Source organism: Somniosus microcephalus, chromosome 4 (genome assembly GCF_052327205.1).
Source record: "Somniosus microcephalus isolate GS21.2 chromosome 4, FLI_Smic_1.0, whole genome shotgun sequence".
In the NCBI taxonomy this organism is placed as follows: domain Eukaryota; kingdom Metazoa; phylum Chordata; class Chondrichthyes; order Squaliformes; family Somniosidae; genus Somniosus; species Somniosus microcephalus.
This window is the reverse complement of record NC_140990.1, coordinates 54,391,466-54,409,682: the sequence shown is the minus strand read 5'-3', so window position 1 is coordinate 54,409,682 and position 18,217 is coordinate 54,391,466. Positions and strand designations below refer to the sequence as shown.

General features: G+C 48.7%; 1 protein-coding gene across 1 annotated transcript; it reads right to left on the bottom strand.

Annotated features, from left to right (window-relative positions):
- Positions 1 to 47: 47 nt before the first annotated feature.
- On the bottom strand, positions 48 to 16,830 carry LOC147118916 (uncharacterized). Its single transcript, XM_085983996.1, has 4 exons — positions 16,815 to 16,830; positions 13,617 to 14,010; positions 757 to 1,236; positions 48 to 681 (listed from the first exon to the last, which is right to left on the bottom strand). The coding sequence occupies exons 1-4, from the start codon at positions 16,828 to 16,830 to the stop codon at positions 291 to 293; spliced, it is 1,281 nt and encodes a 426-aa protein (XP_085840122.1). The 3' UTR covers positions 48 to 290.
- Positions 16,831 to 18,217: the final 1,387 nt, after the last annotated feature.

Sequence of the window (18,217 nt, the reverse complement as noted above, 5' to 3'; positions counted from 1 at the left end):
GAGCAGGTGAACACAGCCTCTCCCAAGAATGAACTTGCTGGTGTCTCAGCAGATCCTTTTCGCTTTTAAATCTGTTCTCACAGTCAGAACATGTAAAAGGTCTCTTAACTGTGTGAACAAGTTGGTGTGCCAGTAGGTGGGATGACTGAGTGAATCTCTTCTCACACACAGGGCAGGTGAATGGCCTCTCCCCAGTGTGAATTCGCTGGTGTGTCAGCAGGTAGGATAACTGAGTGAATCCTTTCCCACACTCAGAGCAGGTCTCTCCCCAGTGTGACTATACTGGTGTGTCAGCAGATCATTTCTGCTTTTAAAGCTCTTCTCACAGTCAGAACATTGAAAAGGTCTGTTATTGGTGTGAACAAGCTGGTGAGTACTGAGGTGGGATGAACAAGTGAATCCCTTCCCACACACGGAGCAGGTGAAAGGTCTCTCCCCAGTGAGAGTTCAGATGATCGCCTGAACCCAGTCCCGCAGTGAGAACACCTGAACGGTCTCTCCCCAGTGTGAACACGTTGATGGCATGTCAGTTCCCCAGAACTTTTATAGCACTTCCCACAGTCCGGGCATTGCCTATGCTTCAGCAGATTGGATGAATTAATAAATCCTTTCCCACACTCGGAGCAGGTGAACGGCCTCTCCCCAGTGTGAACTTGCTGGTGTCTCAGCAGATCCTTTTTGCTTTTAAATCTCTTCTCACAGTCAGAACATGTAAAAAGCCTCATATCAGTGTGGTGTGTCAGTAGATGGGATGACTGCGTGAATCCCTTTTCACACACACAGCAGGTGAACGGTTTCTCCCCTGTGTGAACTCGCTGGTGTCTCAGCAGATGGGCTGACTGAATGAATCTCTTCTCACACACAGGACAGGTGAACGCCCTCTCCCCAGTGTGAACTCGCTGGTGTGTCAGCAGGTTGGATGAATCAGTGAATCCCTTCCCACACTCGGAGCAGGTAAACGGCCTCTCCCCGGTGTGAACTCGCTGGTGTGTCAGCAGGTGAGATGATCTCCTGAACCTCTTCCCACAGAGAGAGCAGCTGAACGGTGTGTAACCGGTGTGAATGTGCTGGTGATCCATCAGTGCCTCAGGGCATTTAAAACACTTTTCGCAGTCGGAGCATTTGAACTTGCTCTCATCAGTGTGAACTTGCTGGTGTCTCAGCAGGGCAGATGACTGAGTGAATCTCTTCTCACGCACAGGACAGGTGAACGGCCTCTCCCCGGTGTGACTGCGCCTATGAATTTCCAGAACAAACAGGTAATTGAATGGTGCTTTTTGCTTCCACATTCAGAGGCCGATGATATTCAGGTCCCAATTAATCGAGTCGCTCTGTCAGATCTTGAAGTGATGTTTGGTTTGTGCTTCCCCTCTGAAAATCCTCCCCTTCTAACATCCTGTAAAATGAATTTAAAACAGGAAAAGAGGAGTGTGAAATGAATCTGGTCATTTGCAGGGCCGGCACTAGAAAAATGTGACTATGAAAGCTGCCGAATTATCGTAAACATCCAACTGGCTCACTAATATCCTTCACAATACTCTGGCCTCTATAGCAGGAGAGGAGAGATAGAGGTGGGCGGGGGGGCGAAGGAGAGGGCCTCTGTACATCTGCAACTCGACAATAACTTTGACAAAACCTCCCAAACCTGCGACCTCCACCACCAAGAAGGACCAGGGCAGCAGGTGCATGGGAAAACCATCAACCCCAGGTTCCCCTCCTGACTTGTTTCTTTATCGTTGCTGGGGCAAAATCCTGGAACTCCTTACCTAACAGCACTGTGGAAGTACCTTCACCACACAGACTGCAGCGGTTCAAGGAGGTGGTGACTCACCACTACCTTCTCAGGGGCAATTAGGGATGGACAATATATGCTGGACTTCCCAGCGACAGCCACATCCCAAGAATGAAGTAAAAAAATCTGTATATGTAAAATAGATTAAACTCCTCTACAGAAATACTTGTTCCTGAAACAATACTCTTTTACATTGTAGGGACAGTGTCTGTTTAACAACCTAACCTCCCCCAGAATCCACCTCCCCTGACAGTCTTACATTGGAAATTGTTGGGTCCTCCTGGGCTCAGAAGTACTGGGGGTTAAACCCAGCAGCTTCTCCTCCATCTCCACTCCAGCTCAAACTGAAGCAACAAAAAGACCTCCACAGGCGGCCAGGGAGCGACTTCCGCATCCAGCGCCCGCCCTGATACAAGCCGGCTCTGGATTGGTCGGTCTGAGTTTCCAGGCTCGGTTCTGTGAGAAACACGAGCAATAAAACAAAAACAAAATACTGCGGATGCTGGAAATCTGAAATAAAGAGAGAAAATGCTGGAAATCCTCAGCAGGTCAGGCGGCATCTGTGGAGAGAGAAACAGGGTTAACGGTTCAGGGCACTGACCTTCCGTCAGCCTGCAATAAAACTCTTCCCCACAGCCGCTGACTAATACAAAAAGAAAATACTGCAGGTGCTGGAAATCTGAAATAAAAACAGAAAATGCTGGAGATACTCAGCAGGTCAGGCAGCATCTGTGAAGAGAGGAACAGAGTTAATGTTTCAGGTCGATGACCTTTCATCAGAACTGGAAAAAAGAGGAAATGGAACAGATTTTTAAGTAAGTGTAGGGGCTGGGAAAGGGGATGAAAGAACAAAAGGGAAGGTCTGTGATAGGATAGAAGGCAAGAGAAGTTAAGAGACAAAGGATTGCTGACTAACGGTGGCCGCAGCACCCACAATCCCCCGCACCCCAGAAACCGCTCTATCCAACGCACTGATTTCCCCGCTGAGAGTGCGCATGCTCCCCGGGGCCGCGGACCATTCTGGGAGCCTGGCTCCTGTCCTTTGCCCCGAGTCGGACTCGGTGGATCCGGCTGAAGAAACCAGGAAGCGGCAGCTCGGATGGGGAGGCGCTGCACCCTGGGTTTCCTGGTGCCGGGGCCCTGGCCGCAAGTCCTGTCCTTTGTCCCGAGTAGGACTCAGTGGAAAATGGTGAAGAGTCCCCTCTCTCTTCTCCCCTAAAGGTGCTAACGCTGGCTTTACCCCCCAATACTCTGTCCTTCCCTACAAGCTTTCCCTCTGTAATATCTCCCAATTCTGGCGAGGGGCTCTCCCTGACCAGTCACCATTTCTCTTCCATTTACAGACGCTCCCTGACCAGTCACCATTTCTCTTCCATTTACAGACGCTCCCTGACCAGTCTCCATTTCTCCTCCATTTACAGATGTTCCCTGACTAGTCTCCATTTCTCCTCCATTTACAGACGCTCCCTGATCAGTCACCATTCCTCCTTCATTTACAGACGCTCCCTGACTAGTCACCATTTCTCTTCCATTTACAGACACTCCCTGACTAGTCACCATTTCTCTTCCATTTACAGATGCCGCCTGATCAGTCACCATTTCTCCTCCATTTACAGATGTTCCCTGACTAGTCTCCATTTCTACTCCATTTAGACACTCCCTGACCAGTCTCCATTTCTACTCCATTTACAGACACTCCCTGACCAGTCTCCATTTCTACTCCATTTAGCCACTCCCTGACCAGTCACCATTTCTCCTCCATTTACAGACGCTCCCTGATCAGTCACCATTTCTCCTCCATTTACAGACGCTCCCTGACCAGTCACCATTTCTCCTCCATTTACAGACGCTCCCTGACCCACTTCCTGTCTGTCCCGGAGTTTGGCGCTTTGTTGAGATTCGGGCCGGAGTGAAACGGGAACCCGCGGGTGGGGGCGGATAATGTTCACTGCTCTTATAATCGGGCCTGGGGCCGCACTCGGGGTGTGTGAAGCCCGCGTCCCCCCGGAGTTCATTAACCCGCCTCCCTCTGACCTGCTGCAGCCTCGCCACCCGCGCATGCTCAGCTCACACTGCCCCCACAAACAGCCCCACCCGCGCATGCTCAGCTCACACTGCCCCCACAAACAGCCCCTCCCGCGCATGCTCAGCTCACACTGCCCCACAAACAGCCCCTCCCGCGCATGCTCAGCTCACACTGCCCAACAATCAGCCTCTCCCGCGCATGCTCAACTCACACTGCCCAACAATCAGCCTCTCCCGCGCATGCTCAGCTCACACTGCCCCACAAACAGCCCCTCCCGCGCATGCTCAGCTCACACTGCCCAACAATCAGCCTCTCCCGCGCATGCTCAGCTCACACTGCCCCACAAACAGCCCCTCCCGCGCATGCTCAGCTCACACTGCCAAACAATCAGCTTCTCCCGCGCATGCTCAGCTCAAACTGCTGAATCATCCCTTTGTCATTTAATCTGGTAACATTCTACTAAATCTTTTTTGCACTTTTGCCAGTGCCTCTATATCCATTAATAATATAGAGAGCAGAACAGTTCACAGTAGTCCAAGTGTGGTCTAACAGGGGTTCTGTACAAGTTTAACATAACTGCTGTGCTTTTGAACTCTAATTGTTGCTTGCAATTCCTGCGCCATGTGGGAACTTCCGGACACTTCCCGTGTCTTGGGGGACCATGTGTGTCGGAAGTGTTTCCAGCTGCTTGAGCTCAAGCTCAGGGTTTCCGAGCTTGAGGGGCAGCTGGAGTCACTGCAGAGCATCCGGGAGGCTGAGAGTTTCCTGGACTGTACGTTCCAGGAGGTAGCCACCCCACAGGCAGAGAGAGTTCAGGATAGTAAATGGGTGGCCATCCAAAAGAGTAGGAAGAGGCAGGAAGTGCAGGAGTCTTCAGGGGGTCACTCTCAAACCGGTACGCAGCACTGGGGACTGCTGGGAGTGACGACACCTTGAAGGAGTAGTCCAGACCATGGCACCAATGGGCAAGGGACAGCACAGGGGGGAACAGCAAAGAGTAGAAATACAGTCATTATAGGAGTCATAGAGCCATAACGGCACAAAAGGAGGCCATTCAGCCCATCAAATCCGTGCCGGCTCTCTGTAGAGCAATCCAGTCGGTCCCATTCCCCCGCTCTATTCCCGTAGCCCTGCAAGTTTATTTCTCTCAAGTGCCTATCCAGTCTCCCCTTGAAAACATCGAGTGTCTCCGCTTCCTCCACGTCCGTCGGCAGCGAGTTCCAGGTCCTCACCACTCTGTGTAAAAATGTTTTCCCTCACATCTCCCCTCTATCTCTTGCCCAAAAGCTTAAATCTGTGTCCCCTAGTCCTTGTGCCATCAACTAGTGGGAACAGCCTTTCCCCGGCTAGCCTATCCAAACCCGTCATAATCTTGTTTACCTCTATCAAATCACCCCTCAACCTCCTTTGCTCTAATGTAAACAAATCCAGCTTCTCCAACCTGTCCTTGTAGCTAAGATCCCCCATCCCCGGAACCATTCTGGTAAATCTCCTCTGCACCCTCTCAAGGGCCTTCACATCCTTCCTAAAGTGTGACCAGAACTGGAGGCAATACTCCAGTTGTGGCCTAACCAGCACTTTATAAAGGTTCATAACTTCTTCATAGCTAGCATAACTTCTCTACTTTTGTACTCAATACCTCTATTTATGAAGCCCAAGATCCCATATGCTTTGTTAACCACTCTCTCAATATGTCCTGCCACCTTCAGGGACCTATGCACATTAACTCCCAGGTCTCTCTGTCCCTACACACTCTTTAAAACGGTGCCATTAAGTGTATATTGCCTCTCCCTGTTCCTTCTGCCAAAATGCATCACCTCACACTTATTAAATTCCATCTGCCACTTGTCTGCTCATTCGGCTAGCCTTTCTATGTTCTGTTGCAGTCGATTGATATCATCATCACCGTTTTCCACACCCCAAAGTTTGGTGTCATTGAGTATTCTAGCCTTGCCCTGTGCCTCTAAGCATATATCACCTTCTTTGTCTCTAATAGGCCCCACCCTGCCTCTTACTACCCGCTACTGTTTACATGCCGGTAGAAGATTTTGGGGTTCCTTTTATGTTTACTGCCATTCTACTCTCATATTCTCTCTTTGCCAATCTTATTTTCATCTTCACATCCCCTCTCAACTTATTGTATCTGGTCTGGTTCTCCCTTGAAGAATTCACCTGACATGCATCATACACCCTCTTTGTATTTGGTCTGGTTCTCCCTTGAAAAATTCACCTGGCATGCATCATACACCCTCTTTTTTTGTTTCATCATCTTCTCTATCTCCCTCATCATCCAAGGAGGCCTTGCTTTTGTCCCCTTACGCTTCCCTCTTGTTGGAATGTACCTAGCCTGTACTTGGAACATCTCCTCCTTAAAGATCACCCATTGTTCCATTACAGTTTTTCCTGTCAGTCTTTGGTTCCATTTTACCCTGGCTAGATCCTTTCGCATCCCATTGAAGTTAGCCCTATTCCAGTATAGAAGTTCCACTCTAGATTGTTCCTTGCTCCTCTCCATTGCTAATCTAAATCTTATGATACGATGATCACTCGTACCCAAGTGTTCTCCCACAGACACTTGGTCGACCTGGCCCACCTCATTCCCCAGCACCAGATCCAGAAATGCCTCCTTCCTAGTTGGGTCAAGAACATATTGGTCAAGGAAATTCTCCTGAACACATTTCAGAAATTCCTCCCCCTCCTTTCCCTTTACCCTAGCATTATCCCAATCAATATTTGGGTCATTAAAGTCCCCCAATATCACCACTCTACAGCTCTTGCATATCTCTGCGATTTCCCTGCAGATTAGCTCTTCTACCTCCCTCTCACTATTTGGAGGCCTGTAGAATACCCCCAATAGTGTGATCATACCCTTTTTGCTCCTCAACTCTAACCAAATGGATTCTGTCTTTGTTCCCTTTCCAACACTACAACGTCTTCCTTAATACGCACTGCCACCCCACCTCCCTTTCTTCCTTCCCTATCTTTTCTGAACACCTTGTACCCTTGAATATTAAGTGCCCAGTCCTCACTGTTTTTAAGCCACGTTTCTGTTATTGCCACAACATCATATTGCCACACGGCTAATTGTGCTTGTAGCTCACCAACCTTATTCACCACACTTTGTGCATTTACGTACAGACATTCTAAACCCATTTTTTAATTTTTCATAGCCTTTCTTAGTCTGCTCCTATCTAATATAGTACTACTTCCGCCTCTGGTACTATCTGTCAGTTCACAGGAAATCACAGGAACCCCACAGTGCAGATAGAGGCCATTTCGGCCCATCGAGCCTGCACCGACACATATCCCACCCTATCCCCGTAACCCCACGTATTTAATCCCCCTAACACTAAGGGTCAATTTATCATAGCCAATCAACCTAACCCGCACATCTTTGGACTGTGGGAGGAAACCGGAGCACCCGGAAGAAACCCACGCAAACACGGGGAGAATGTGCAAACTCCACACAGACAGTCGCCCGAGGCCGGATTCGAACCTGGGTCCCTGGCGCTGTGAGGCAACAGTGCTAACCACTATGCCACCGTGCTGCCCTTGTGCCCAGTTGTGGGGAAGTTACTGGAATCTATCAGAGACAAAATGATTGAGCACTTGAACAAGTACGAGCTGATCAAAGGAAGTCAGTGTGGATTTGTGAAGAGTAGGTCATGTCTGACTAACCTGGATGAATTTTTGAGGTCTCCAATAAGGTAGACATGGGAGTGTCTATGGATGTTGTCTATGGATTTCCAGAAGGCATTTAATAAGGTTCAGCACAAGAGATGATTAGCAAAATTAAAAGCATAAAAAATTGAAAATCACCTTGTGACAAGGGTTGAGAATTGGTTGGGAGTAGGAGACAGAGACTGGGATAAAGGGAATGTACTCTGATTGGCAGGATATGTCATGGGTTGTTCCTGGGGATCTGTACTGGAGCCTCAGCTTTTCACCATATACACCATTGACTGGGATGACCATAGAAACATAGAAGATAGGAGCAGGAGTAGGCCATTCGGCCCCTCGAGCCTGCTCCGCCATTCAATGAGATCATGGCTGATCATCCAAATTCAGTACCCTGTCCCTGCCTTCTCCCCATATCCCTTGATCCCTTTAGCCTTGAGAAATATATCCAACTCCTTCTTGAATATATTTAATGAATTGGCCTCAACTGCCTTCTGTGGTAGAGAATTCCACAGATTCACCACTCTCTGGGTGAAGAAATTCCTCATCTCTGTCCTAAATGGCCTACCCCTTTATCTTTAGACTGTGACCCCTGGTTCTGGACTCCCCAACCATCGGGAACATTCTTCCTGCATCTAGTCTGTCCAGTCCTGTCAGAATTTTATAAGTTTCAATGCGATCCCCTCTCATTCTTCTAAACTCCAGCGAGTACAAGCCCAATCGACCCAATCTCTCCTCATACGTCATTCCTGCCATCCCAGGTATCAGCCTGGTGAACCTTCGCTGAACTCCTTCCATGGCAAGAACATCCTTCCTCAGATAAGGCGACTAAAACTGCACACAATACTCAAGATGTGGTCTCACCAACTGCAGCAAGACATCCTTGCTCCTGTACTCAAACCCTCTCACTACGAAGGCCAACATACCATTTGCCTTCTTAACCGCCTGCTGCACCTGCATGCTCACCTTCAGCGAGAGGAGAAGAGAGGTGAAGGAAGAGAGAGTTTTATATTCAAGTTTCCAGATGATGTTAAATTAGGAGGCACAGTAAGATGTGTAGATGGGAGCAGGAAGTTACAAAGGGACAGAGACAGATTAAGTGAGTGGGCAACACTGTGGCAGATGGAGCTCAATGTGGGGAAATGTGAAGTCGTCCACTTGGGATGCAAGAAAGATAAATCCGAGTGTGAGAGACTGGGAACTGTGGAGGAGCAGAGGGATCTGGGTGTCGATGTACACAAATCACTAAAAGCCAGGGCACAGATACAGAAAGTAATGACAATGGTAATGGAATGTTGGCCTTTATCTCGAGGGGCTGGAATACAAAGGGGGGGAAATGATGCTTCAGTTGTACAGAGCCTGGGTCAGAGCCCATCTGGAGAACTGTGTTCAGTACTGGGCACTGATCCTCAGGAAGGATAGCCTGGCCTTGGAGGGGGTGCAGTGAAGATTCACCAGAATGATACTGGGGCTTGAAGGCTTCAATTATGAGGTCAGGTTGCATAAACTTGGTTTCTAACATTGAGGGGTAATCTGATCAGGGTATTTACAATGAGAAAGGGATTCCCTAATGTCCAAATAGAAACTATTTTCTCTGGTAGGCGAGTCCAGAACAAGAGGGCATCACCTTCAAATTAAGGCTAGGCCTCCAAGGAGTGAAATCAGGAAGCACTTTTTCACAAAAGGATAGTGGAAATCTGCCCAGGGTGATTGAAGTGGACCCTGTGATATAATAGAATTTTCTGCCCTGTCAGACTTGGACATCTTGTAGATTCATCTTTTAAAAATTACATAGAATACACAGCACAGAAACAGGCCATTCGGCCCAACCAGTCCATGCCGGTGTTTATGCTCCAGTCGAGCCTCCTCCCATCTTTCCTCATCTAACTCTATCCGCATAACCCTCTATTCCCTTCTCCCTCATATGCTTATCTAGCCTCTCCTTAAATGCATCTACACTATTCGACTCAACGGGATTCTTTTATTTTTCCTACCACTGATGTTAAGCTGACTGGTCTATTGTTCCTTAGACATATTCTATCTCCTTTCTTAAGTAGAGGTATTACGTTAGCTATCCGCCAGTCCTCTGGCACTACACCTTTTCATAAAGAATTATTAAATATGTGTAACAGTGTCTACATAAGAACATAAGAACATAAGAAATAGGAGCAGGAGTAGGCCAATTGGCCCCTCGAGCCTGCTCCGCCATTCAATAAGATCATGGCTGATCTGATCCTAACCGCCAATCCACTATGACAGAACCATCTCCTGAATCTAACAGAATTAGACACACGAAACAGGAGCAGGATCAGGCTACACGGCCCCTGGGCCCGCTCCGCTACCCACAGGGCCATGACCGATCCGCACCTAAACTCATGTCCAAATTCCTGCCCGCTCCCCGTAACCCTTAATTCCCTTTTCTTCGAGGAAACTGTCTATTTCTGTTTTAAATTTATGTAATGATGTAGCTTCTACAGCTTTTTGGGGCAGCATATTCCATGGACCTACCACCCTCTGAGTGAAGTAGTTCCTCCTCATCTCAGTTTTGAAAGAGCAGCTCCTTATTCTAAGACTATGCCCCCTAGTTCTAGTTTCACCCATCATCTGGAACATCCTCCCCGCATCCACCCGATCCAACCCCTTCACAATCTTAAATGTTTCAATAAGATCGCCTCTCCTTCTTCTGAACTCCAATGAGTAGAGTCCCAATCTACTCAACCTCTCCACATATGTCCATCCCCTCATCCCCGGGATTAACCGAGTGAACCTTCTTTGTACTGACTCGAGAGCAAGTATGTCCTTTCTTAAGTATGGACACCAAAACTGTACGCAGTATTCCAGGTGCGGTCTCACCAATACCTTGTACAACTGAAGCAATACCTCCCTATTTTTATATTCGATCCCCCTAGCAATGAAAGCCAACATTCCATTGGCCTTCTTAATCACTTGCTGCACCTGCATACTAACCTTTTGAGTTTCGTGCACCAGGACCCCCAGATCCCTTTGTACTTCAGTACTTTCCAGTTTCTTGCCATTAAGATAATAACTTGCTCTACGATTTTTCCTGCCAAAGTGCATAACCTTACACTTTCCAGTATTGTATTCCATCTGCCAAGTCTCTGCCCACTTACTTAGCCTGTCTATGTCCCCTTGCAGGTTTTTTATGTCCTCCTCTCTCACTACTTTCCCTCCCATCTTAGTATCATCTGCAAACTTTGATATGTTACACTCGGTCCCCTCCTCCAAATCGTTAATATAGATTGTAAAGAGTTGGGGACCCAGCACTGACCCCTGCGGAATACCACTGGTTACTGATTGCCAGTCTGAGAATGAACCATTTATCCCAACTCTCTGCCTTCTGTTAGATAGCCAATCCTCTATCCATGCCAGAATATTACCCCCAATCCCATGATTTTTTATCTTAAGCAATAATCTTTTGTGTGGCACCTTGTCAAATGCCTTTTGGAAGTCTAAATACACTATGTCCACTGGTTCACCTTTATCCACCCTGTATGTTACTTCCTCAAAGAACTCCAGCAAATTTGTCAAACATGACTTCCCCTTCATAAAACCATGCTGACTTTGTCTTATTAAACTATGATTATCCAAATGTCCTGTTACTGTCTCCTTAATAATGGACTCCAAAATTTTACCTACCACAGATGTTAGGCTAACCGGTCTATAGTTTCCAGCATTCTGTCTACTGCCCTTTTTAAATAAGGGTGTTACATTAGCAGTTTTCCAGTCTGCTGGGACCTTTGCTGAGTCCAGGGAGTTTTGGAAGATTATTACCAATGCATCCACAATCCCTACCCCCACTTCCCTCAAGACCCTTTGGATCTGCTATCTCTTTGGATTCTTTTAAGATGCGCGGATGAAATCCATCCGGACCAGGGGATTTATCTTCTTTGAGTTTGATTAGTTTATTTCATAGTTGTCTTTTTATTTTAAATACGGTTCTATCATTTCTAATCACAGTTTCCGATGTCATGCCCACCTGCTCTGTCTCCATGGTAAATACTGAAGCAAAGTAATTAATATTTCTGCCATTTTGCCTGTGAGATTATCCTGTCCATCCCTTAGTGGCCCTATTTCCATCCCAACTTTCCTTTTTTTTATTTATGTGTCTGTAGAATATTTTACTATTTTGTTTTAGATTCCTTGATAACTTAATTTCATTGTTCCTCTTTGCCTTCCTAATTGTTTTTTTGACTTCTCTCCTAATCTCTTTGTATTCTCTCTCGTCATGCTCATCCCTGCTGTCCATGTACTTAGTGTATGCCTCTTTCCTTAACCTCAATTTGTCCCTCATGTCTTTATTCATTCATGGTGACCCATTACTGTTTAGTCTGTTTTTTTTTTAGCGGAATATATTATTCCTGGACTCTGTTGAACACCGTTTTAAATGTTTCCCATTGCTGTTCTACATCAGTGTTTGCCATTATTGTTGTCCATTTGATTTTCCCAAGTTCTATTCTCAGCTCCTCAAAATCGGCTTTTCTCTAATCTATATTACCCTGGTCTTTGTCATGGTTGTGTCATTATCATTTATTATCTTAAAGCATATTATATTATGGTCACTATTGCCTCGATGTTCCCCTACTTTTACTTCTCTTATCTGCTCTGGTTCATTCCCCATTACTAGATCAAGTAGCAAATCCTCCCTTGTTGGGCTTCTTACACACTGGGTTCGAAAGGAGTCCTGTACACATTGTACCAACTCCATTCACTTATCCCCTTTACCTATCTCTTCTGGCCAATTAAGTTTGGGACAGTTGAAATCCCCCATGATTATTATTCTATGTGTTTTACGTTGTTTGCTTGTTTCGTCCTCCACCTCCCTTCCACTATTAGGTGGTCTGTACACTACCTCTATTAGTATGACTGATCCTTTATTATCTTTTATCTTGATTCACATGGATTCTATTTCTGTCTTTCTACTGCCATTTTGTTATCTCTAATAAGTATAGATACTCCACCTCCCCCTTTTCCCTCTGTATCTTTTCTAAATATGTTATACCCTGCAATGTTTAAATCCCAGTCTTGATTTTTCTGTAGCCATGACTCAGTAATCCGTACTATTTCTGGTTCCTTGCAACATATTATTGCCTCCAGTTCCCCTATTTTATTACGGGCAATCTGTTCTCGGAACACAGTTCCAAAATTGCACTCATTTCATAACAAGTCCTCAATCAGCTCGTCTTATCATGAAGATATCAAGGACTAGACACACTGGCCTAGAAATTCATTAAGGCGCTGCCAGCTTTGCGGCCAGTTACCGCCTAAAGAGGGCTTCTGCGCCAAAAATGAGTTTGCGCTGATATTCAGCACAGCGGTATTGGCGGTGGTAGCCGTTAGCGCTGCGCCGGCACCGATGACGTCATCAGTGTGCGCAGTGCCCCGGTTCCGCCCCGAAACCGGCCCGATCCCCATATTTAGTTGCGGCCGCCTCTTCCGCAGCGGCCGCAAACAGCGACCAGAAAACGGGGCCGTACTGTAGCCTTAGTGGGGCGCTTTAAGGTGGAGGTGCGGCCGGCCGCTTTTTCGGCGGCCGCCTGCCCGCACCTCCTTCCCCAGCCTCCTCCAACCGCCCCCCCCCGCGGCATTGCCGACTGCTTTCCGCGAACCCGGCACTTCTCCGAGGTGCCGGGCTCATTTGCCGGCACTCTCCAGCGGTGATCTCCCCGTTGCAGGCAGCTCCCCCTTAAGAGAAGGAGGAGGCCTGCAGTACCGCAGCCTGCCGCTCCGCAGCGGGTGGCACAGCAGCGCCAAGAGCGCTGAAATTCAGTTTCAGCGCCCCAAGCGGAGGCGGGCACACCCTGGAATAGCGCCCGGTTCCAGATTGGGGCACAGAAGCTGAATATCTGACGGTCGCAAATGGCTCCGCGCCCAGCGCTAACTTTTGGGCGCCCCTAACTGAATTTCTAGGCTATTGTGTTTAAAAGAAAGCTGATATAATTGACATTTATCCAGAATATCAAACTATAGCCCAGTTATGGATGTTATTAACATCAGCAGAAACAAACCCCAACTATCAGAATGAATATGGTTCAGTCCTGGTTGTGATTAACAGCAGCAAAAACTACAGAATCCAACCCTTGCAGTCATTTGTGAACTCGCCGGTGTCTCAGCAGGTGGGATGAATAAGTGAATCTCATCCCACACACAGAGCATGTGAATGGTCTCTCCCCAGTGTGAACTCGCTGGTGAATCTGCAGGTTGGATGACCGAGTGAATCCCTTCCCACACACGGAGCAGGTGAACGGCCTCTCCCCAGTGTGAATACGCTGGTGTGTCAGAAGGTTGGATGAAATAGTGAATCCCTTCCCACACACAGAACAGGTGAATGGCCTCTCCCCAGTGTGACTGCGTTGATGAGTTTCCAGCTCACATGGGTAATTGAATCCCTTCCCACAGTCCCCACATTTCCACGGTTTCTCCGTGGTGCGGGTGTCCTTGAGTCCCTCGGTTGAAGCCTCGGTCACACACAGAACACGTGTACGGTTTCTCCCCGCTGTGAACGGTGCGATGTTTTTTCAGGCTGTGTAACTGGTTAAAGCTCTTTCCACAGTCAGTGCACTGGAACACTCTCACTCGGGTGTGTGTGTCTCGGTGCTTTTCCAGTCACACTGATGTTTGAAATCTTTCCCCACAGAAAGAACAGGCAAACATTTCTCCTTCCACATTCAAAGGCCGATGATATTCAGGTCCTGATGAATGGAGTGACTCTGTCAGATCTTGATGTGATGTTTGGTCTGAGTTTGCGGTGTGTAAATGCTGCCCTTCTCACAGCCTGTAAAAGGAGTTTACAAAAGCCATCACTGAGAGTCCAGGATAGAAATGGACAAGATTCTCTCCTCCTGGTTCCTGGCCAAGGGGGCCGCGCATGCCCCCTGCTGCCCCCTGAGCCTCTCAAGATGGCGGCCGTTACCCCGGGCCTGTCACCGGGAGAAAGCCCCGCAGCTGCCGCCCCGCTCAGGGCAAACGCCCGGCCCGGAGGCTCTTGTTCGGAGCCTGAGGCCCACCCCGGATGTTTGTGAAGCAGATAATGCTGAGTGTTTTAATAACGGAGCCTGGGGCCGCACTCGGGGTGTAAGCAGCCCGTGTCCCCCCGGGGTTCATGAACCCGCTCCCTGAGCTCTCTCACCTGATGTGTCAGCGGCTGCTGCCAAGGTTCACGCATGCTCAGCTCACACTGCCTGGGTGATTGACGGGCGGCGGGTCCTCCAACCAATGGGGGCACAGCAAGGGGGCGAGACCCAGTGAGCAGCTCAGGTGTGCTGGGGCCGATTGTGACGCGTTGTCCCCAGGTGAGAGCAGCTCAGTCAGCACAGAGCTGGGGCTGGAATCTGGGAGAGGGGCCACAGTCAGCACAGAGCTGGGGCTGGAATCTGGGAGAGGGGCCACAGTCAGCACAGAGCTGGGGCTGGAATCTGGGAGAGGGGCCACCGTCAGCACAGAGCTGGGGCTGGAATCTGGGAGAGGGGCCACAGTCAGCACAGAGCTGGGGCTGGAATCTGGGAGAGGGGCCACAGTCAGCACAGAACTGTGGCTGGAATCTGGGAGAGGGGCCACAGTCAGCACAGAACTGTGGCTGGAATCTGGGAGAGGGGCCCCATTCAGCACAGAGCTGGGGCGGAATCTGGGAGAGGGGCCACAGTCAGCACAGAGCTGGGGCTGGAACCTGGGAGAGAGGCCATGGTCAGCACAGAGCTGGGGCTGGAATCTGGGAGAGGGGCCACAGTCAGCACAGAGCTGGGGCTGGAATCTGGGAGAGGGGCCACAGTCAGCACAGAGCTGGGGCTGGAACCTGGGAGAGAGGCCATGGTCAGCACAGAGCTGGGGCTGGTATCTGGGAGAGGGGCCACAGTCAGCACAGAGCTGGGGCTGGAATCTGGGAGAGGGGCCTCAGTCAGCACAGAGCTAGGGCTGGAATCTGGGAGAGGGGCCGCAGTCAGCACAGAGCTGGGGCTGGAATCTGGGAGAGGGGCCACAGTCAGTGGACCTGGCAAAGGGCCAGAGCCACAGCAGCTTCACTAAAGAAAATTATTTAAAGACAAATTTCTTGCAGTTTCACAGACAGCCTTGGTCACTCTGCAAAAACTGAAATGTTTAATAATTAAATAAGGGAGTGAAAACCATCAGGTGAGTCAGTTTGAAAAGACAGTCCCTGACCAGAGATTGCTGGATGCTGACACTCGGTGCTCACAAGGATAGAATGTCCCATTCCCCGGGCACCGACATCCAGCACCTCGATGACAGCAAAAAATTCACAGAACAATGGCAATATAACTTGGAGCAGAGATGGTTAAGTGAAGATGTGATAAAGATGTTAAAATTACGAGGGTTTTTTAAGAGCAAAGAAGGAGAAACTGTTGTCGCTGGCAGGAGGGTCGGAAACGAGAGGACAGATTTCAGATAATTGGCAAAAGAATCCAGAGGGGGAATGAGGAGACATTCCTTTACACAACGAGTTGTTATGATCTGGATTGCACTGCCTGAATGGGTAGTAGAAGCAGATTCAATAGTGACTTTCAAAAGGGAATTGGATAGATACTTGAAAGCAGAAATTTGCAGGGCTGTGGGGAAAGAGCAGGGCAGAGGGACTAATTGCATCGCTCTTTCAAAGAGCCGGCACCAGCACGATGGGCCGAAAGCCATCCTACTGTGCTCTGCGATTCCGTAACATCAGCTTCTCTCTGCTCACTAGCACTGAGAGAACAGCGAACAATATTACAATCCAGCCCAGTTATTGGGGGCTCTTAACATTAACAAGCCCCAGTTGCCTGAATTAACATGGTTCAGTCCTGGATGTGATTAAAGGCATCGGAATCAGTCAAATCGAACCACCGCAGTCACAATGTGGACACTCTGGTGTGTCAGCGGGTGGGATACACCAGGGAATCCCTTTCCACACACTGAGGTGACTCTAAAGATCGGGAGTCCTAGGGTTTCGGATACCAGATAATCAAGCTCACGGGAACACAAATTGTCTCTCCAGGCTTTATTAAGAGCGCTGCATAACACAGATCCGGTGATAATTCCCTCAATCTGGAGAACAGAAGTACAGTGGATTCACGCCTGATCTTCTCCAGTCTGTTCCAACTGACAACGTGGCCTGTTCTTATACACAAGCTTGGTTACCGCTCCGGAAATGGGATTGTTTGGAGCTGTCTGTTGACCACCTCCTGAACACCTGATAATTGGGGGAATTTAGTTCATCTGTGACCAGACTATAACCACAAACATGTCTGGTTATCACACCTATACGGTCCGTGAGCTTATTATTAGATTAACACCCAGACATTGTGCCTTTACTTGTCTGGCACTTCATCCCATAACAGGGGTACAGGGGCTCAGCAATGTTTCATTCATCAGAAAAAGAAAAAGTACAACAGCGTACTGGTCAGCTTAACAGAATCTCATCATATTTATGGGGCCATAAATATAAGATGGTCACTAATAAATCCAGTAGGGAATTCAGGATAAATTTCTTTACCCACACCTCCATCCCCCAGCAGGATGGCCTGAGGGCGCTCCGCTTCTTCCTTGAACAGAGGCCCAACCAGTTCCCATCCACCACCACCCTCCTCCACCTGGCTGAACTTGTTCTCATATTGAACAACTTCTCCTTTGACTCCACTCACTTCCTCCAAATTAAAGGTGTTGCTATGGGAACCCGCATGGGCCCTAGCTATGCCTGCCTGTTCATGGGATATGTGGAACATTCTTTGTTCCAGTCCTACTCAGGTCCCCTCCCTCACCTCTTTTTCCGGTACATCGATGACTGTATCGGCACCGTTTCCTGCTCTCGCCCTGAACTAGATAAGTTCATTCACTTTACTTCCAATTTCCACCCTTCCCTCACCTTCACATGGTCCATCTCCGACCCTTGCCTTCCCTTCCTTGACTTCTCCGTCTCCATTTCTGGCGATCGGCTTTTGACAAACGTCCACGACAAGCCCACCGACTTCCACAGCTACCTGGACTACACTTCCTCCCACCCCACTTCCCGTAAGGACTCTATTCCATTCTCCCAGTTTCTCCGTCTCCACCGCGTCTGTTCTGACGATGCCACCTTCCACACCAGTGCTTCCGACATGTCTTCCTTTTTCCTCAACCGAGGATTCCCCTCTACCGTGGTTGACACGGCCCTTGACCGTGTCCGTTCTATTTCCCGCACTTCTGCTCTCACCTCTTCCCCTCCCTCCCAGAGCCACGATAGGGTTCCCCTTGTCCTCACCTTTCACCCCACAACCACCTCCACATTCAACGGATCATCCTACGCCATTTCCGCCACCTCCAACGTGATCCTGTAGTGTATGTACCTTTAAGGGGAGAACTACTTTTTACCGCTCCTGTATACTGTAGTACCGGCAGTGAACACACCTGTATATAAACCCTGAGTAGGGATCTGTACGTTTAGTTTTTAGAGTAACCCTCATCCAGTAAATACCTGTTGATTGTTCCTGCAATCTCGTGTCTAGTTATTGAAGGACACACAACATCAAAAATACACAGATCAAACAGTGGCGACGAGGCAGATTCGAACCTACCTGCAACTCTGCATTTCCTCCCAGGGATTTGCTCCTGGAGAACAGTGGAAGAAAGTTGAGGCCAGAAGCACGGGCGTCGACCACGAGCAACCGCCCAGTCATCCAGCAGAGATTGAGCATCGCAGGGGAGGCTGTTGAGAGCTGGGCTTGGTTCTCCAGTCACGG

Coding starts and splice junctions, on each gene's coding strand:
- LOC147118916 (XM_085983996.1), bottom strand. Junction 1,237..13,616: donor TCCCACCTGCTGAGACACCG/GCGAGTTCACAA, acceptor GGAAATTCATAG/GCGCAGTCACACCGGGGAGA. Junction 682..756: donor TGTGAAAAGGGATTCACGCA/GTCATCCCATCT, acceptor GAGATTTAAAAG/CAAAAAGGATCTGCTGAGAC.